The 18639-nt window shown below is 39.5% G+C and overlaps 1 protein-coding gene across 10 annotated transcripts in view; it reads right to left on the reverse strand.

Moving 5' to 3' along the window:
• Positions 1-18639, reverse strand: part of MACROH2A1 (macroH2A.1 histone) — a 46315-nt gene that overhangs the window by 752 nt on the left and 26924 nt on the right. For 6 of the 10 annotated variants that reach the window (XM_084535938.1, XM_084535936.1, XM_084535935.1 and 3 more), the window contains 3 exons: positions 13039-13138; positions 7512-7601; positions 4231-4405 (listed from right to left, as the gene is read on the reverse strand). In XM_084535938.1, coding sequence (XP_084392064.1) covers positions 4231-4405; positions 7512-7601; positions 13039-13138 — 365 coding nt within the window. Of the gene's footprint in view, positions 1-4230; positions 4406-7511; positions 7602-11474; positions 11566-13038; positions 13139-18639 lie in introns of all 10 variants that reach the window. The other 4 variants (XM_084535942.1, XM_084535940.1, XM_084535939.1 and 1 more) reach the window with 1 other exon arrangement.

Here is an 18639-nt window from a genome sequence, read left to right on the forward strand (position 1 = left end):
TCAAGACCTGCAGAACAAGCTTTTGATGGTATAACCTTGCAGGGAATGCTCAGCCTTTTCTCTAATGCAGCACAGTAAATAAAGCCACAAAGCCAGTGTTTACAGGCGGAATTAGAAGCTACAAAGTTGTTTGTTTAAGCAAGACTTAAAATGTTCAAACAGAAGAAAGCATTCCCAATACGCGAACACAGAGTCCACACATTAATGTGTTGAACCTTTCACCATCCGAAGGCTCAATTATGCTCATTTAACAGACGAGGAAACCAATGGCTGGTCAGCCTGAAGTGTTCAGGAATCTGCATATACCTTAGAGTTGCAGAGTCAAACCCATCGTGAAAGTAAACCAACCCCTGAAGAAAAATAAAAAGGGACCTGGAACTTGGTATACAAACAGCACAAGAGAAAACAGAAAAACCTTGCTGCTTTCTCAGATGACTAAGCTGTGCATGGCCAAATTTCAAAGCTGAGTACCTAGCCTAGGAACTCTGCTTACAGTTTTCTTTCCTCATTTATCTCTTGTAGCTCTTGTCTGAAAGTTTCATCTGATGTTAGGACAGGTCAAGCACAAGGAGAGCAGTCTGAACAAAGCCATGACCTCAACTATGAAAAAGTTTTACAGGTCATGGCAAAAGCCCCACATTACACCTGGTACTGGAATATGGTCTACGCTTTGCTGCTGTATTACTCAGGAAGTATTTCTGCCCACCCAGAGGGTGGTTTTGCCCTCGTCAAAGTCTGAGCAATCCCCAAGCCACAGTAAAGTACACGGAAATAATCAGCCTGAAGGTGATGGGATGTCATCCTTCTGTTAAGAGCAGGACCCAAAAGAATTTGAAGAGGCTGTTGAACATCACTTGATTGACTGACATACACTTACAGGTACATGACAGTCAACACTCCTTGTAATAAAGTGTGCAATTATGCAAATCTTTCTTAGACACAGGGTGATAAGGAGATACTAAAACCACTTTCACGTGAATTTTCAATACAGAGTGGCAGAGATGGATGGTGACTTAACAGTTCTAAGTTTGACAAGTTTCCATCTTTTTTTTTATTCAAAAAGATTGATAACATATTCTTTCATTTAAGCCAACAAAAGTGTGTTACACTGTCGTATAATATTGGGAAATATTAATAATTTAAAAATTACACAGGTAGGTGAGTTTGTGTTTCCTCAGCAATTCAAAGAAGCTGGACTAAATTCACCTCTGGTGTTAACAGGTGCAACATGACAGCATTTGCTCACTGAAGCACCAACCTCTGCTAATAAAACACTGTTGTACTCTCCCTCTCATTACATGCTGCAAGACACAAAACGAGAAAGGCAATTGCCTGTGTCACGGACCGCTTCCTGCACATTACCTGACCATAAAATACACTGTGAGAGCAATTCTGGGGTAGTGCTGCCTGTAATGGGGTATTACACCTGCTGCCTGAGGACAGTGCTTGTGATATTTCAGAGATGATGACATGAAATAGCACATCTCGCTGTTCCTTTCTTTTCTGAAAATGCCTATTTTGTTCTCTCACTGAAGAAGAGAAAAAAAAGGAAAGAGCACTGTGAAAACACTTGTACTCTTCCAAAGACAACTGAGCTGCTCAGGCAGAACCAGCCGTGTGATAAAGTAATCAACTGGCAGCACAGTTTTGACATCGGAGCTAATTCCTGCTGGTGGCTTACACAGAGAAAGACGCCTCCACATCTGACCCCTTGCTGGTTACTTCGGAATGCTGCATCCTGGCATATCAAGAACAGACCTTTGAGGAATTTTGCTCCTGAACAGGCCAGCATCAAAATCAGGGTGCATGCTGTTTCTGCAGGGCTGACGAGGACTCTGAAGCCATACAATTTCCAATTGAGCCATGTCCCAGTAAAGTGGTAGTGACAAGGCAAACGAAAGAAGAGCAGCCTGATCAAAGGGAGGCATGCACGCAGGGAAGCTGATGCAAATGAGCTGTTTAGGACCACTTGCTAAAGAAGGGAAAGAGAAAGTGGAAAAATCAGAAGTAGGATGCTGACCAATGGCCATGTGTGGGCTGCAAGAAGAAACAGAAGCCTCTTGCATCGATCTACTGGTCTGAGTTAAATTCTTGTGAATAGGTGGCTTGAGGCTTTAGCCAAGCTAGTGTCAATTCAGATCAAAGTTGGAGCCTCAGAACGAAATCCCTACTTTGAGGATGATTTTGTTTTCAATCCCAAACTCTTCTTTCCCTGTTCTCCTGCTGGCCCTACCAGAGTGAACTCCAGGCTACCTTTGTACAGCACCCAATTTGTGCTTTCCACAAGTTGGCTGTAGCTGAGCATCTGGCCCACCGAACACTACAAGTATGCTATTTTATTTTCCCCCATGATTTATTTGAACTGCCCTCATGTAATCCCATTCCTCCACTATAAAAGAGAAAGAAACTGTTTATGTGGGTTTATTGGGTGATGTCTGCTTGACAGATGTCTGTACTAGAACAGCTGCATACATGTGGTGTCTTTGGCATTTGCTTTCTTTAAAAGCTTTACTTCTTTTAACACTTCTGACTTCATAAAAACAAGTAGAGTATTGTCAGAATATATTCTGTTTTCTCCAAAATTCATTTATGCTTGAATAACTCTAATTAAAGAGGAGAGGGAAAATATACAACCTCATACATGTGCCTGTTGATTCCTCTCCATCTTTTCAAAGCACCACTTCAACTGGCTTGAGTAGGAGCAACATGCACATGCCAAGCTGAGAACATAGCCACAGATCTTGCCTGTCAGTAACCAGATTTCATAACAGAACGTGGATCTCATGATTATTCAGGGTTTCATCATCTTCCAACACCACTCAACTACTTTGCAACAACAGTTTGGAAGGCTCTTCACTGGGAGCTCTCCAGAAAAGAAAGGGCTCCGTGGAAGGTATTTTTTTTGTAGCCTTGCTTTATCCAACAGATAATTCACCAGGTCAGCATGAATCCTCCACTGTATTGCTCTACCATTCCATAAAGTTTGCTCAAGTTACCTCCTTAAAATGCCACCCATCAAAAGCCACCTTATTTGGAGCTGTCTGATGCAAGTCACATTTATTATCCTAATAAAACTTCGATTTCTTCACTGTCATTCACCCAAAAGCTCAAATAGTGCTTTCTGCCCTACAAAGAATGTGCAGGAATTAATCTAATGTTGCAACATGGCACAACGGGAAGAAGATTCTTGATGAAGATCAGCCAAATTCTTTCACAGCAATTTCAAAAGTGGCAGTTGTTCAGAGTTAAATGCACCACTGTGTGATTCAGCATAGATTTGGTTTCTCATTCTGAGCAACCAAGGGCCAAGTGCTCCAAACCTCCCTATCCTTTCCAAATGCAAGAGCCTTAAATTAAAATGCTAGTCCATATTTAGATTCTTTTTCCTGAGAGAGTCTTATGATATAAACTGTGTGGAGTTCAGCTTGAAGACTTTGGGTGAAAGCTTGAAGTGACTTTGGAAATCCAGAGAATCAAGGCACTTCAGGTCTACTGCTTAAACAAATACTAAGACATGTAAAGGCCTCTTTATCAGGGAGTGTAGTGATAGGACAAGGAGTAAGGGCTTTAAACTAAAAGAGGGTAGATTAAGATTAAATATACGTAACAAATTCTTTACTATGAAAGTGGTGAGGCACTGGAACAGGTTGCCCAGAGAAGCTGTGGATGCCCCATCCCTGGAGGTGTTCAAGGCCAGGCTGGATGGGGCTTGGAGCAACCTGGGCTGGTGGGAGGTGTCCCTGTCCTGGGCAGGGGGTTGGAACTGGATGATCTGTAAGGTCCCTGCCAACCCAAACCTTTCTGTGATTCTGTATCTTCAGGCCATCCTACAACATGCAGTAAAACGAGGTAAGAGAGACCACTTTTCTTCGTGCTGTCCTCCATATCCCCAGTTTATATGAACAAATTAATAGTCTGAAAAAAAAGGCTTTTAATATATTCTTAAAAAGTTATTTTTATGCTCTTTAATCTATTTGTATGCTTCAAAGGTCTGCAGGGATCACTGCTAGACACGCTGAAGTTTAACTACTACTCAGAATACTACAGGCTCCATATGCAGCTTGAAGAAACCCAGAAGAAACATTGCATTCAGGGAACTGATCCAAACAAGCAAGAATTGAGTCAGCATTGTAGAAGTGAGTTTTGTACATGAGAAGGGACAGGTACAGAGGAGATGGCACTTAGGAAACATAGCCTGTATCAACCATCATGTTTATGCAACAGCCTTACCTGCCACTGCCAATTGAAGGAAATGCAATTGATTTCAGCTTCTTTTCATCGGCCAGAGCCAAGCAGTTCTTCACTGTCTTTTCCAGCAGCTCCTCGCATTTGTCTGAGCCCCAACCTGGGCTATTACAGTGGATCACAAATTTTGCAGGCAATCCGTGGCCAGCACTGACAACAGCTAGTAAGAAATGAAAGTGAAACATAATTGCTTTCCTCTCATTAGGATTAAAAGAATGCGTATGTGATTAAAATAGCAAACAATTGACAGACATTCCTTCAGCCCCCGTGAATGTTTTAGATTACGAATCACACAGCCTTAAAATATAACAACATGATTACAGAGACTTTTCCACTTCCAGCTGTACTTTGCTGTGGTAATTTATAAATCATAGTTATAATAGAGCTTATTTTAGAGAGAGCAAGAATTCATGACTGACATCAAAGGAAACACATTCCTACTGGGGACTGTGCAAACTCATCTAATGTTGGAGGAGAAAGGCAGTAATACACTAGGACATAAACCTGTTCAAGAGATGATCATCCTTCGGTTCAGAGTTCACTGCAGAGCTACAGTAAATCCCAGGATGCTGCACTGTCGGTGTTATGACTTGTGTGACCTTCAGCTACTCCTGCTAAACACACGGTTTATTTAGCCAACATCTGATCACACTGAACCCAAATTGGCTTACTTCAGGGCTATTAGTGTTCTGCAAACTGATAAGGAAGGCTGGAAAAGGGTTGAATTCAAGTATTTGCTTTATTTCCATCTTTGTTTCTGAGTAAGTACAAAGAAGATTTTTTGTGATTTCAAAACTTTGAGCCTGGTTTTGTTCAAGCCTTTATGTGCATGGGTCATCCAAGACCGCTTAAACAATGCCTCTTTTAGTTAACTCTTTTGTCATATTTTTGACAGTTTGACAGGATGCATTTACAGATTTACAAAGTTTGATTCATTCTGTTTATATGCCAGCAGGTGAGGCCTTGGATGTACAGAGAAACGGATAACTTGTACCATACTGATCATACCACCAGGCTACTCTCAGGGACAGGTGGGGATTACAAAGACACACGAGGGCCTGCTTACAGACTACGTACAGTCAGTGTCCAGAGCAGTCCCTGTCTCCGTAACAGAACACATGCTGGGTTCACTGCTTCCCATCGCCGGGCAGCAAACTGTGCTCTGCCTGCCAGAAAACTGGGAGAGAGGTCCCTGCCATTTCTGACCTCACAGCTCTGCGGCTGCAGATAAAAACTTGTACGCTTTGGTTGTTTAAAAGTAGAGACGAAACTAAAACACCTTATTAACATGCTCATGGAAGGAATAAACCTAGTCTGTCTCGCAAGGGCACACACCGAACCTTCACAAACAGGCTTTGGGATATAATAATATAAAGCCATAGAAGCACCAGAATAAAATGGGAGTTTGCTCAAAACAAAAAGAGGTAAGAAAAATACCATTTTTTAATTCAAAAAAAATCAGTTTTGCAAAGGTGCTTAAAGACCAGAAATCCTCTACTCCATTCCGGAATGTTTATGAGGCATTTTGTAATTTAAATATAGTAGAAATAACTCTCGGAGCACTATCATCACATATGGATACTATCCTGCAGCTGCTGAAGAAGAGAGAAAATAGACTCTGTCGTGTGGCATTCTGACAGGAGGTTAATCAGGAGAGTACACTTTAAAGGACAATGGAAGCACAAGGATTTATGTCCTTACGGGTTTGTAAATTCTCAACATGTTGAATAACCTCAGTGTTAGGCAACTTTAATTTGTCCTTATATGCAACTAAAACGTTGGCAGATCCAGACTACATCATAAATCCAAGAAAAATCTAATAAAAGCAGCTGACATATCTCTAGTCAGATGTGAAATGCTGATAATGTCTTCACACTGAATTAATAAAATACCGTATTGATACGCATCACCTACTATAATGCTTCTCAGACTGAGAGTGTATTCTAGGGCAGCCGTTAATTAACTCATAAGGATTTTGTTGAAGACAACCGTTAATTACCCAAAGTGGCCATTCCTTACTTCAAATGCAAATGCTCTGAATGGGGAAGTTTTACTTTTGGTATAGAAATGAACAGAAAGAACACGGCCACATTCTGTGCTAGTTACAGAACTAGAACCAGGTGAGGATCCCGGTTGTTATATTAAAGGGGATAGTCATGTCATTGGGAAATCTGAACAGCAGATATCCATGTGATGGAGAAATTGATTCGCGTCAATTCTTCTCCAGCAGTCCAGCGTCTGCTGGGGTAGCAGAGAGCTCCCTACAGGGTCAGGCTGCCGAGCAGCACTCGGATCTGAGGGATGCATTGATGTTTGAGAAAAAAAATTTTTCTCTCCAAGTTGTGATCTATTTCTTAGCACAGTTTGATCAACTCATTAATAGGTTGATAAGCAACAGCGTACATAAGCAAGTGAAAAAAAAAGTAATTGATTCTACATATTTTTGTAGAACAATTCCAAGAAAAACTTATTAAAAATTTTAAAAAGCAAGGAAAAAATTTGTATTAAGCACCAGAAGTAAACAGTCATATTTTTTCCTGCCATAGCTCAAGTCTTACATCTTCCCCTCAGTTTTAGTCAAAATTCGTTTACAAAACTGCACGCACTCTATTTATTTTTATAGCATAAACACAGATGGCAGCACCAGCGTTCTATATGAACAACATGTATCAGCGATATCACAGATGGTGTCAGATTGCCATTACCAAACGTTAGTACTCCTATAGTAGATTTTTCTCAGATATTACATAAATTTTGATAACCAGACATCAAAAAATCATAAGCTTCTACAGTGATGATTTTGGCACTGTTTAGACCAATTATCCAACAGCTGCTTAACTTTAAGCACGTGCTTAAATTCAGTAAAAGTCAGTGACTTTTTAGCAAAGCAGATGTTTAACAGAGTTGGACTCAACTGTTCTGAAAAATAAGCAACCAATTAATTGCTTTTATGACCTGTGCCCTCAATAATCAACATTCTTTGTGTATGGATGTATCCTTGAACAGCCCTGTTTTTACTTGTAATGTTACGTCACCACACCATTTCCTGGCTGCTTTGGTAATGGTTACTTAAGATGCACGGTGTGTATTTTAACTCTGGAGAGCACAAGTACCGTGTAACCCAGCAGAGTTGCCTGGGGACACCATGAACCCGAGCAGTGTGCTAGAATGAGCTTGGCCAACTGACTGCAACGAGGACCGCTGCAGACGTTGAAGCTCGTGACCCCAGTGTATTTTTTCCCTGTTTCCGAAGCGCAGAGCCTCACCTCCAGCTATGTCCAAGGGCCCGTTCTTTTTCCGAAGCTCAATGACAGCTTCCACGAACTCCTTGCCGCCTTTCTTTTCCAAAGTGCTCCCTGAACAGAGAATTGTTATTTTACTCCTCTGATCCCAGCTTTCCACAGCAGACACATGACTCATCATTATTGGCAATTACATCAGTCTAGATTTTTCTGCCCAAACGTTTTTTGGGGACTGCAAAGTAAGATCTAAACCTTTTGGGACTTCAGAATTAGCTAGTCATTAAAAACAACAACAACGACAACAAAAATGAAAAACCAAAAAAGACAACCCTAAGAACCCAAAAACCTCACGTCTGTATCCCTTGCTAACATTCTCAGACTGTGATTTTCACGTCAAAACATCTGACGTGCCACCCCTATCTCCTTCCTTAGCATAAGCATCTGTCAGTGTGAAATGCTGCAAGAGAATGTGCTAGCTCAAGGGTGGTTGAAGGTTCATAATTCCTGCCTTCAAGGTTCATTTCCCCTCTCTCTTATAAATGGTTTTAAAGAGCCATTTGCCACAATAAGAATTTGAGACTCACCTGATCTTGGTCCCTGACCCCAACAGGTGGCACCAGGAATGAAACAGTCTCGTGAGTGCAGCGGGCTGCTTTACTTGGTAACTGCCCAGCTTGTTGAGCCACCTTTAACCAAGAGGAAGAGCCTCAGAAATAAGGAGAATCTCTAAGGAACATATTCCTCCAATGAACTTCTCTATCTACAGCTAAGGAGCTGGACAAAGTCATTTTGGGAGTAGAAGAGCTGTGCAGTGTTATCAGGGCAACCAAAAGGTACGCCGTTTACAAAGGCAGTCCATCACTAAATGGTTTAGATCTTATTTTGCAGCTCTAGTTTTAGGTATTAATATAATAAAAACAGCCCAAGAAAGCATTTTCCTAACTACATAAGCATCCCAAATAATTTTGTACTGTGCATATTAATTATACAGGTAAATAAGTAAAAAGCAGTGGTATCATAAAGGCTCTTATTTGAGACATTACTTTGAAAACTGATTTCCAAAAATTCAGAATAGGATCTCTAAAGATCTAGACATTCATTTGGTGAAACCCCTTACTTTCACTGATGAGGAAAGAAAAAAACGCATTTTCTGATGGAAGTGCACATATTGTATGCTCAAGGAAGCAGAGCCCCTCCTCCAAGATTCAGTTTAACATACAGAGCTATGGCTCTAGGAACTAAGAGGACTGCCAGAAGCTTTTGTTTTGACACCGTTGCTGAATTTCTTCCGACAGGAATATTAGAAGTTCCTTGTTTCTTGAAAAACAAGGCATTTGTTCGTTCAAAAACTGACCGTGTGACCCTACCTCTATTTTGCTATTGGCAGCTTATTGCTTTTGGGGTACAAAAGCTGAGGCTAATTAAAAAACACATCCCATATTTTGCTTACTTCATAACCAATTCACAACTGGTGGTTGCCAGAAGTCAGACTGCGAGGTCAGACTGTGTGTGTCAGAGCACAATTTGCTCCTTGTACTCATTTAAACTTATTTGTGTAAATACTTTAGTCTAAGTTTATTTAGACAAATTCCTCACCGAGATTGTTTCTGAAACTCAAAGCTACCTGTCCAGCAGAGCGGGAGGCACCACCCAGCAAATCTCTCAGACAAGACAGCAATGGCTTTATCGATAGCAGCAAGTCCTAGGAGAGGGTGCTCTGCACAGAGATCCCCCGGGACGGAGGTGCTTCGAAGGGCACTGCCTTTTGCAGATGGCAGCACGACGCACAGTGCCCTTTGCTGAGCTTATTTACCTGGTGGGGCTGACACCGGGCACTTGTGAAATCACTCTGACAGGGAGGGGATGGGGAGGGAAAGAAGCACTTTTCCATCCCAGTTAGATTCTTGTTTGTGTATTGCCATATCACGCTCGTGCTCGCACTCGTGTATGTATCCCAGTTATATTCCCCATGAATCCATGAACTCAATCAGTCCTAAACCCCATGACAGTCATAATCCTTAATTTCTCTTGTTTCAAGGCAAAACATAATTAAGCCTTGTACAGAACTTAGGAACAGAAAAGATCTATTAACTGGGTCATCTCTTTGCCATTGCAAAGCTGTTGTACATTTAATGGAATTTAGCCTAGTTTTGTTTAATTCAATCCAGGAAGACCAGCTTTTCCCCTTCTACTGGGAATTAATTTATAATTAAAAGCAATGAACAACCTTGTCAGTTTATTTCATGGAGCACTCTTCTCACAGATATAGAGCAAAGAAGAGCAAGAGTAGTATGTGCTGTGAATCAGTGCTGGTTTCTGCATTTACTCCTAAATACGTTCTTCTGCTTAATAGTAATGCTCTATATTGAAATTATATTTCAGAACTAGATTGTAAATTAGCTTCATCTTGGAAAGGACACACTGTATTTAGTCATTTTCCACTACATTAGCAAGTTTCTTGATGGAAGTCTTGCTTCACAGCTTCAAGGTTAGTAGCTTATTTGCTCACAGGCATAAATATGTGCCACTCCCATGAGAATAAGGTCATTATCTCATGCTTTCCAAGCAGGCATCGGTATCAGTGTTGAAAACAGCGTTAGCAGAAATTTAGGCTCTAAAATTCTCAGAATAAGCCCCCAGTACATTTAAATTGTTAGGGAAAAAACAACGAAAAATTAAAAAAAATTTAGATGGGTAAAAGTTAATCACTGGAAGCTAGGCATTTGTGCACTTCCATTCTTTCTTACAGCAGTCAGAGGCAACAGGAACCTACGCTAAGGTATGAGCAGTGCGGCTTTGAGAGAAAATTTTCTTTGTAGGGTAGCTTCTTAAGCAGTTCTTTGTCAAAGGGCAGGAGACGAGCACATTAGCTAAATGAGTCTGACAGACTTTAGAAGCACATTCTTTAGATACAGGGTATTATGACACTTGTCTTTTATCGTCTCTGCATAATATTTAGCCAGCCAAGTCACAGCTGTTCCCGCTCCAACAGGCTACACAGAACTACATTTTTCTGCACGTTACTCAGAAAGTAGCTCCTTCAGAAACAGCAGCTGTGTCAGGCTTGCTCGCCCTGTAGCAGGACAAGCGCCCTTCAAGCCAGCACTGAAGCAGGGCCTCCGGCACGAAGGGAGACCCCTTGCACAGTGGCTGACACAGTGTAAAACAGAGGCTGGGATAATTTCCTTTAAAAAAGCATGGTGTGTCATCACCCTCATCAGCAACTTCTATATTCGGCCCAAATTCTGATTTGCCTTCTGAAATTACTCAGCAGTTCAGTTAAAGTGTTGCTGCCTGGTTATGAAATCCTTCAAAATATTGTGCTTAGAGAAGGGTAATACCCAGACAGGAGTTACCCTGAGCAAACCAGAGATACAATTTATGACGTCTGTCATGCTGTATTACGATGCCTTCTTACATCAGTGCAGCTTAGATGACTGACCATATGAAAAATGTGTGTTGCATCTCTAGCCATGTGCTTGTAAGGACCATTGAGCAGGGCTACAAAGGTAATTGGTCTATAAGCTAAAGCCTGAAAAAAAATAATCTTAAAAGAGTTCAGAAAATACAGGTGGGGTAGATCCAGCATGTCAGATGTGAACATCTGAAACTTGGCATGGAGAGAGCATACTGGAAGTGGCCAGAAATCTAAAGATCGAGACTCAAACTGTATTGAAAACAGGCATTTAACATGCCAAACAACCAATGTGGTAATTCATTTTCCTTGCTCACATGCCTGCATTGCACATATATTGTTCTTGCACTTCAAATTTTGATAGTGCGTTCTATCGTTACTTCTGAAAATCTGATTTGGTGATACAAATCAGAAATGCCTACTGAGTTGGCAATAATTAATTTCTTTTTCTTATCCGTCAGGACTGCTGGAAGTGAGAAATAAATGCAAATCTGCATAGCTACAACAAGCTTGTGGCTGCTGATTGACCATGCACACACATACAAACTCCGCAGCACTGAACTTTCCATTACCTACTTCACCACCGGTGTAGAAGTCAGAGTTTGTCGGGTGAACGACAGCATCACTGTCGATCGTGGCAATGTCAGCCTGTACAACTTGCAACTACAACAGGTAAACAGATGTATATCAACCACGTTGGACAGAGACCCAGCACAGGCTCTACATTTACACATGTACCAACGTCCATAGTTCCTACCTTTACATCTCCAAACCTTGCGCCAAAGGAGTATGCTGAGTTGTGTGTGCAGGTGTGTGTAGAGAAAGGGGTGTAGGGAACAGGAGGAGGAATATTGAGTACGACATGATCAAATCAACGTTAAAATGACAAGTCAGAGCAATCAAATGAGATCATTTCCAAAGCTTTAAGATCAGCTAATTCCCCATTTCACTTTGCAGAAACCTAGAACAACTAGTTCCCCACAGAGCATGACACTAAAATACGGAATCTGTTTAAAAAAAAGAAATTCAGGATCATCAAGCCAAACAAAATAACTAGTTTCTCCATTTTGTCAGCACCAATAAGCTGACAAGCGCTAATCTTGATATGAATAGCAAGTTACCATTTTGTTTCTAAAAATGACAGTCTCCTTCATATGGAAGAAACCACGTATTTGCAGGGCCTTACTGAATATGATTTCAAATATGTAAGTGATCAATCTTTATTTTAAAGGCAAGACATATTCTCTATATGTTGTAAAGGCTGAGACATGTAAAAATATACATATCTCAGAGAAATACCGACTTAAAAATTAGCCTTAAGTCTTTTTCTTATTAAATTACATAAGAACATTCCCATAGGAAATGCAGTAGTAGGAGAATTATGGGTTGCATTCCATTAAGGAAGTTTAAAAAAGAGACAGCAGCAGGTATAATCAAATAACAGGGGAAGGCAGTACATAATGCAGGGATTTTTCTTTTTCTTTTGCTGAAGAGCAGACAGTTGAAGAAGGATTTGGTTTTCAATTTGTAACAAGATAGACGTTTAAAAGTGATACCCCATCGATGATAATATCTGCAAGTTCACTGTTGGTGTAATATCAGTTTTTGTTTTCAGCTGAATGTGAATGTGACGGAGTAATTTAAACACAATGGAAACATAATTTGACTGAATCAAACATGGAATCATGGTAGAAAAAATTGGGGGATAGTTAATTATTTAATCATTCCTCTTTAAATAATGTTACGCCTACTCTGATTATAAGAAAACACAAAACCAAAAAACACAGAGATTGCAGTTAGAATGGAGAAACTGCTTATTTTGAAAACAACCTGACAAAAAAAAAAGTATTTTAGTCCTCAAAGAAGCCACATAAGAAACCCCCCAAAATAGCTAACAGTCACATATGATCATTATGGAAAAGAATTTAATTTGTTTTAACTGAATTCAGCTTAAAGATTAGCAATAGCTGCAAGTTTTCAGGTTTGGTAATGACTTTTGGCTATAGTTCTTCAACAAAAGAGAACATGGAAGATTTGAATTTGGCTCTTATTTGATGTATGAAGCCCTACAGAGTAAATTCTGGGTTCCATAATTTCCATGTGACCGTTAGTTGTGTCAACCCATGCCCCATTTACCTAGGTCATCTTTAAGGTCAATGTCAGCATTGGTAGGATTGATAATGGCCTCCACCTCGAAGCCGGCTAAATTACTGATTTCACTGTGAATAAGGTTCAGCTGAAAAGAAAAGCATGAGGTGGGAAATAACAGGACAGCTGGGAAATCACAGAGAAGCTGCAGAAAAGTGAGCTTTGCAACACAGATGGAGATAGCATCACTGCAAACAAATATGCAAAATAAAAGGCAGGTCATAAGGAGGGTTTGTTATCCAAAAAAAATATTCAAACGCAAGACTCAAACATTGTTCACACCAGGAGGAAGTAAATGTACCTACTAACAAGGCTCTGTCTCAGCTTTAGGCTATCCTCTATCTGGAATTCTAATTTTGGCATTATAAGAGGCTATTTGTTTTTCCTGAAAGGATAGATGAAAGACACCCTAATAATTTCAAATGCGTTAATTACATTAGTCACATGCATGTGCTGTGACTGTTCAGCACTGAAACAGGAAAAAAGATACCGCTTCTCCTTATTTAAGCTAGCAAACTAGGAAAGCAGGCTTTTGGCTCCAGAGCTCACTCCACCCCAGCAAGGGGCCACAGTTTTGCTTCCCATGCTAGTGGTCCCCATACTCTGTGCTGCAGTCCCTTCAGATTTCACACGCCCACTTCTGCCGGCTTTGTGACCAGCAACCTACTGCAAACAGACACACTCGTGCTTACCGCTTCTAGTTATTACTTTATTTGCCTTACTTCCTTTTGTTATTTATGAAAATAGAAATGTTAACCCCACCCATTAATGCCCATTAACTCCAAGTAACACCCCTGCATTTTAAACATGCCTCTCAATTGCTATTTGTTACGACATCAGGAAGATTTCTGACGGGCACAGTGAGGAAGTTAGCATGGATACCTAGAGATTAAGCTCACATCCACACCATGTGTTCTCAGAAGAATTAATGAAATGTGAGAGATTTCAACTCCTACCATCACATTTTGAGCAAGATTTACAAACAGATAAGAAGCCAAGGAAATATACAGACCATCAGCAGTAACTGACTGGATCTGAGGTGCAAAGTAATGGCATGATTTCCTTTCTGCTGATGGTTTGGGTGTCTCCTGTGACCCATGTCACAGAAACAACTCCATAATTTGAGACAATTTGATTAAAATGCCTAAGTCAGCAACACTAAAACTGCAGTACACTGACAGATACGTAAGGAGGCTTATAACCCGGGGTTTGGACCACTGCCCTGAAGCCAACCCTGGGAAGTCTGATTTCACATGCACCAGTTTTACTGGCCCCAAAACTTTGCACTTTACAGAGGAAAATAAAATCCAGACTTTTGTATATGGAAATAGGCTGTTTCTATCATACATTATGCTTAGATCTACAACATGCATATCCATTTAAAATCACTGTTTCAATTGGTGATTGGGCAACAGGGAAAGCAACTAGAGAAGGGAAAGTTCTCATTTATTTATGCAATCCTGAAGCCAGCTGAAACTAAGTGAGGCTTTCCTTCTAATCCAAAGCCCACTGGATTCAACATACAAAGCTTAACATAAACATTCAGGCGCGGCAATTAATCTCATCAATAACTGAATTTCATCTTGTGGATTGTAATCCACATTCTGTAAAACTTTTTATATCTTCTCCATGTATGAGTTTATTAATAGGGAATACAAACCAATTCATGAAACCAATATAAATGAATGGTCATTTAAGGAGGCCAATGTACATTGATTTAAGTTTTATGAATAAAATTATTTCCATTTCATTCATATGATTACATGAATTGACCTTCCTTTTCTGCAATATCATATATTTTGCATATGTTGCATGAAAAAATGATATTCCCTTAATATAGGGTGATTTAGGCTAAAAATCAGTGTAATTCGGCCCCATTTTAAGTATGAGTCTGTATGGGAGTCTGTAACAAATCTAAGAAATCTTACTTTCCAAATAGCTTAGAATCCCTTATTACTTCACACTTGGTGAGTTATTCATACTCGAGTTTGAGTCTTGAGTTTGACTACAAGCAACTGCTGTTTAAAAAAAAAAAAAGTCAAACCAAGTCAAACCAAAATGTTAAAGAAACTATGAATTTTGAAATAAAAAAACAATCAACAAAATACATGCACACACCAAAAGACTGTTTTGTGGAAATTTTAGTATGTTCCTAAGCACATTTCATCCATTTTATAAGTGACTTTCTGATCCCTAATGCCCTATATTCTAAAAGTTTTTGCCCCAGATTTATTGGCTAACTACCATCTTGGTTTCCAACCTTTAAACTATCTCTGCACCTACGCAAATATGGGATTTGCAAAGCAACCAGTTGGCAATTAAAGCTTCAACTTAAAAGCAACAACAAAATGCTCAAAAAGCTGCCCGTAACTGATGACGTGTTGGCAGCTAAGCATTATTTTGCTGAGTTTTGCATTTACTGTTCAACATACTGTTAGCCAACTGTCAAGTAGTACAGTAAAAAACAAAAGTTTTCCTATAGATTTAAATACTACATTGAATAATTGCTCAATTTTACTACTCAACAGTACGAAGCATTTATTTTAGACAGAAGAAATTAATCCCTAGAGGGCCACTTAAAAAAAAAAAACATATGACAACTTGCATATACACGTGTAATAAAGAATGGATGTAACTTTAGGTAACATTTACATTAAATGCTAGATAAAATGCAGATGGCACTTGGCACATACATGAGTACTTTCTACTGAGCTAAGCCTTGCATTTCTCAGTTCAGACAGAATTACCTTTACATTCTTAGAACTTTTTCTGATTTGAGCTTCATACAAAAAACTATAGATGCCTTCTGCAGACCAACAATCTGAGATCTTTCTTAAAGTCCATACCCTGGTGCTTAGGCTTGAGGTCTTAAAAGTCTGCCTCTGCTCCATAACAGTCTCAGGGAAATTAAACTAGTTAATGTGCAGAATGTCACATTTCCACTGGGATGTCATTTGTAAGATGTGCAATCACTTAAATATTAACTGGATTTTAATATTGTATAGTGTAGAACTAACACATTTCTGCAAGTATAACTGAAGGGTTCTGAGCCATTTCCTGATCTCCAGGAACTTCTAGCTGAATGTCAGCAGCTGTCTTAAGATTTAAAGCAATAACAGTAAAAAACTGAACAATACTCAGGTTAGCAGTATTTTCCATTGTGTTTTTCATTAATCAAATCTGGGGATATTAGACATACGAAGAGCCATTCTTGCAAGTAAAACCTTTCCTTTTGCCTTCTGCAAATGTGAGGCCAAGGAAAAAAGATATTTGCTTTAAGCTCTGAATTATGTGCTACTAAGAACGAGATTATTTTCTTCCTTCTCCACATCTACCAAATTATTTCCTGTTCTAGCAGATAGTGGTTCTGCAGACTAAAGAGACATGCTGTAAAGGTGTTCAAGGATATCAAGTTCAAAAGACACCGATTGTTTGATTATTTTTTGTGTGTTTTAAGGTTTCTGTGTTTGCACTGTAGTTCACATCTCTATTAAGAACACACAACATTAAAATATGCTGAAAATCTGTAAGCACAAGTTCAAGACAAATTAAATAGCTGTGATCAATACGAGCATTTTTGCGTTCCAACTGAACAGCTTAAAATGTTTTAACACGTTAAGCTTTCCTGCCATCCATGTAAAGAGTGTAGTTGGGTCTCCATTTCACAAATGAGGAAGACAGCAGAAAGATGAGGTGATTCACAGCATCTCAGAATCAGCCAACTCCAGAAGGCAGGAGTCGTATTGCCAGGCCTCCATGTGAACCATCTAAATGTGCTGTCCTCCCTGCCCAACGGACTAGAAGGTTTTCCTTCCTTCAAAATGCTCTTTAGAAGCGAGGCTATCTTAAATGGAAGAAAGGTCCTCCTCCGAACAGGCAATCAATCACCTTTTGTCTTCACGTGCTTTGAAAATACGTAACGTGCACAAGCCTAAGACATCAAGCCACAACGCTTGTCTAGGCCAGCTATTGAAGGAAATTCTTTTATCATTGTGTTTATGAAAGTCATGTGGCACTAATTTAAGGCAGCTACAACTAAACATTTCTTTCTCCTGTTAAGCGTCAGAATTAACAGACTTTGATGAACATTTTAAATATCACTATTATCCTTTTAAACAGCAATTGCATGTAGAAGTGGCTAAGTAGAAGCACTTAGTTGATTCAAAGTCTCTACATTTTTTTTTTTTTAAGATTGTTACATAGCATTTGTAAATTTCCAAAATAAAAAACCAATTATTTGAGATTACCACATGTCACAAACGATTATCGACCACCACAAGTGAGCACCCAGTCTGCTAACCCTGCACTCAGCAGCAGACATCCTGGCTCAGCCAGAAACCCCCTGTCCCATCAAAAATTTAGGAGACAGGAAGCACTGAATCCATGACTGGAAGTTTTAGCTTTGCCCTTTTAAACAGAAGAAAATCAAAAATATGTTGATTTGGAAAATAATTTCTGTAGAATACTTTAAAAACTTTTCTAGGAATGAGCCACCATAACAGGGTTGTATTTTTGTTTTTATGCTAAATGAGATGTTTTTGATCACTGCAGTGTGAAGTTGTTTTTTTTTTTTTTTTTTTTTTTTTTTGCATTGTAGGATTTCCCATTTTCAGTCTTAACATGAATGCTTGAAAGAATTCGGGTTGGTCTAAACATGCTTCTTTTGGGAGTAAGTCATAACAAACAAGAATTTCATTTTGAACTCCCACATAACAAGATACAGAAAATTTGTGTATTTGTTAGACATAGCCTACTTTTTATGTAGATTTTTATACTAATCATTTACTGCTCCTAAAGAGGGTTTCTCTCATGGAGTCAAAAGCAAAATATAATCTGTGCTAGAAATATCTCAACAACATCTGTGCATTTTCCACCCCTGAGAAAATAATCCATTTCATTTGGACTGTTCCCTCACAGGAGCCAAACTGGTTTTCATTTTTCTCTTATTTACATGTACTGTATTAGAAACACAGCTTAACACCTGACCCCTCTCACGTCAATGGAAAAAATGTGGGGCTAACAGACAAAGAACCAGTATGAGGATGGGCACATAGCACCCCATGTCTTTACAGGGGCTGCACTCCAAGGGAATGAGAAAGCCAGAAAGTCCGTTTCCCAGCACAAGCTACTCACTGGGAAGCTCTGACAGACACTGGCTGTGCTCACCACTGCTTAAAGCAGTCCTGCAGTTCATCATTTTCTTCCTCTGAGCCCAACAGCAAAGCCCCATCAATTTGTAGGCCAGTCTTGTTAGAACACTTTAGTTCTGATTACAGGTTTCCTATGGTAACTAACTAAAAGGGGCTCAAAGTCAGGTATAAAACTCTTTCTTACTTGCCTTCTTGGCAAGTAGTGTCATTTATAAGTTTCGGGTTCCAATTTAGTCATCAAAATGTTTATAAAAATATGCTCTAAACCACCCCCTGTGGAAGTACTCAAATAGCAAAAAGCCTACCAAAACATAAAAATCTACCAAACCAACAGTCGGGCTCTAGCTGTAAAATTAACTGGGGAAAACAAGAAGTCTTGCAAGAAATAATGTTACTTTCATGCATTTTAAACTTAGTAAGCAAGTTGTGGAAAGGTAAA

The sequence above is a fragment of the Aythya ferina genome, assembly GCF_964211825.1.
Source record: "Aythya ferina genome assembly, chromosome: 14".
Lineage (NCBI taxonomy): Eukaryota > Metazoa > Chordata > Aves > Anseriformes > Anatidae > Aythya > Aythya ferina.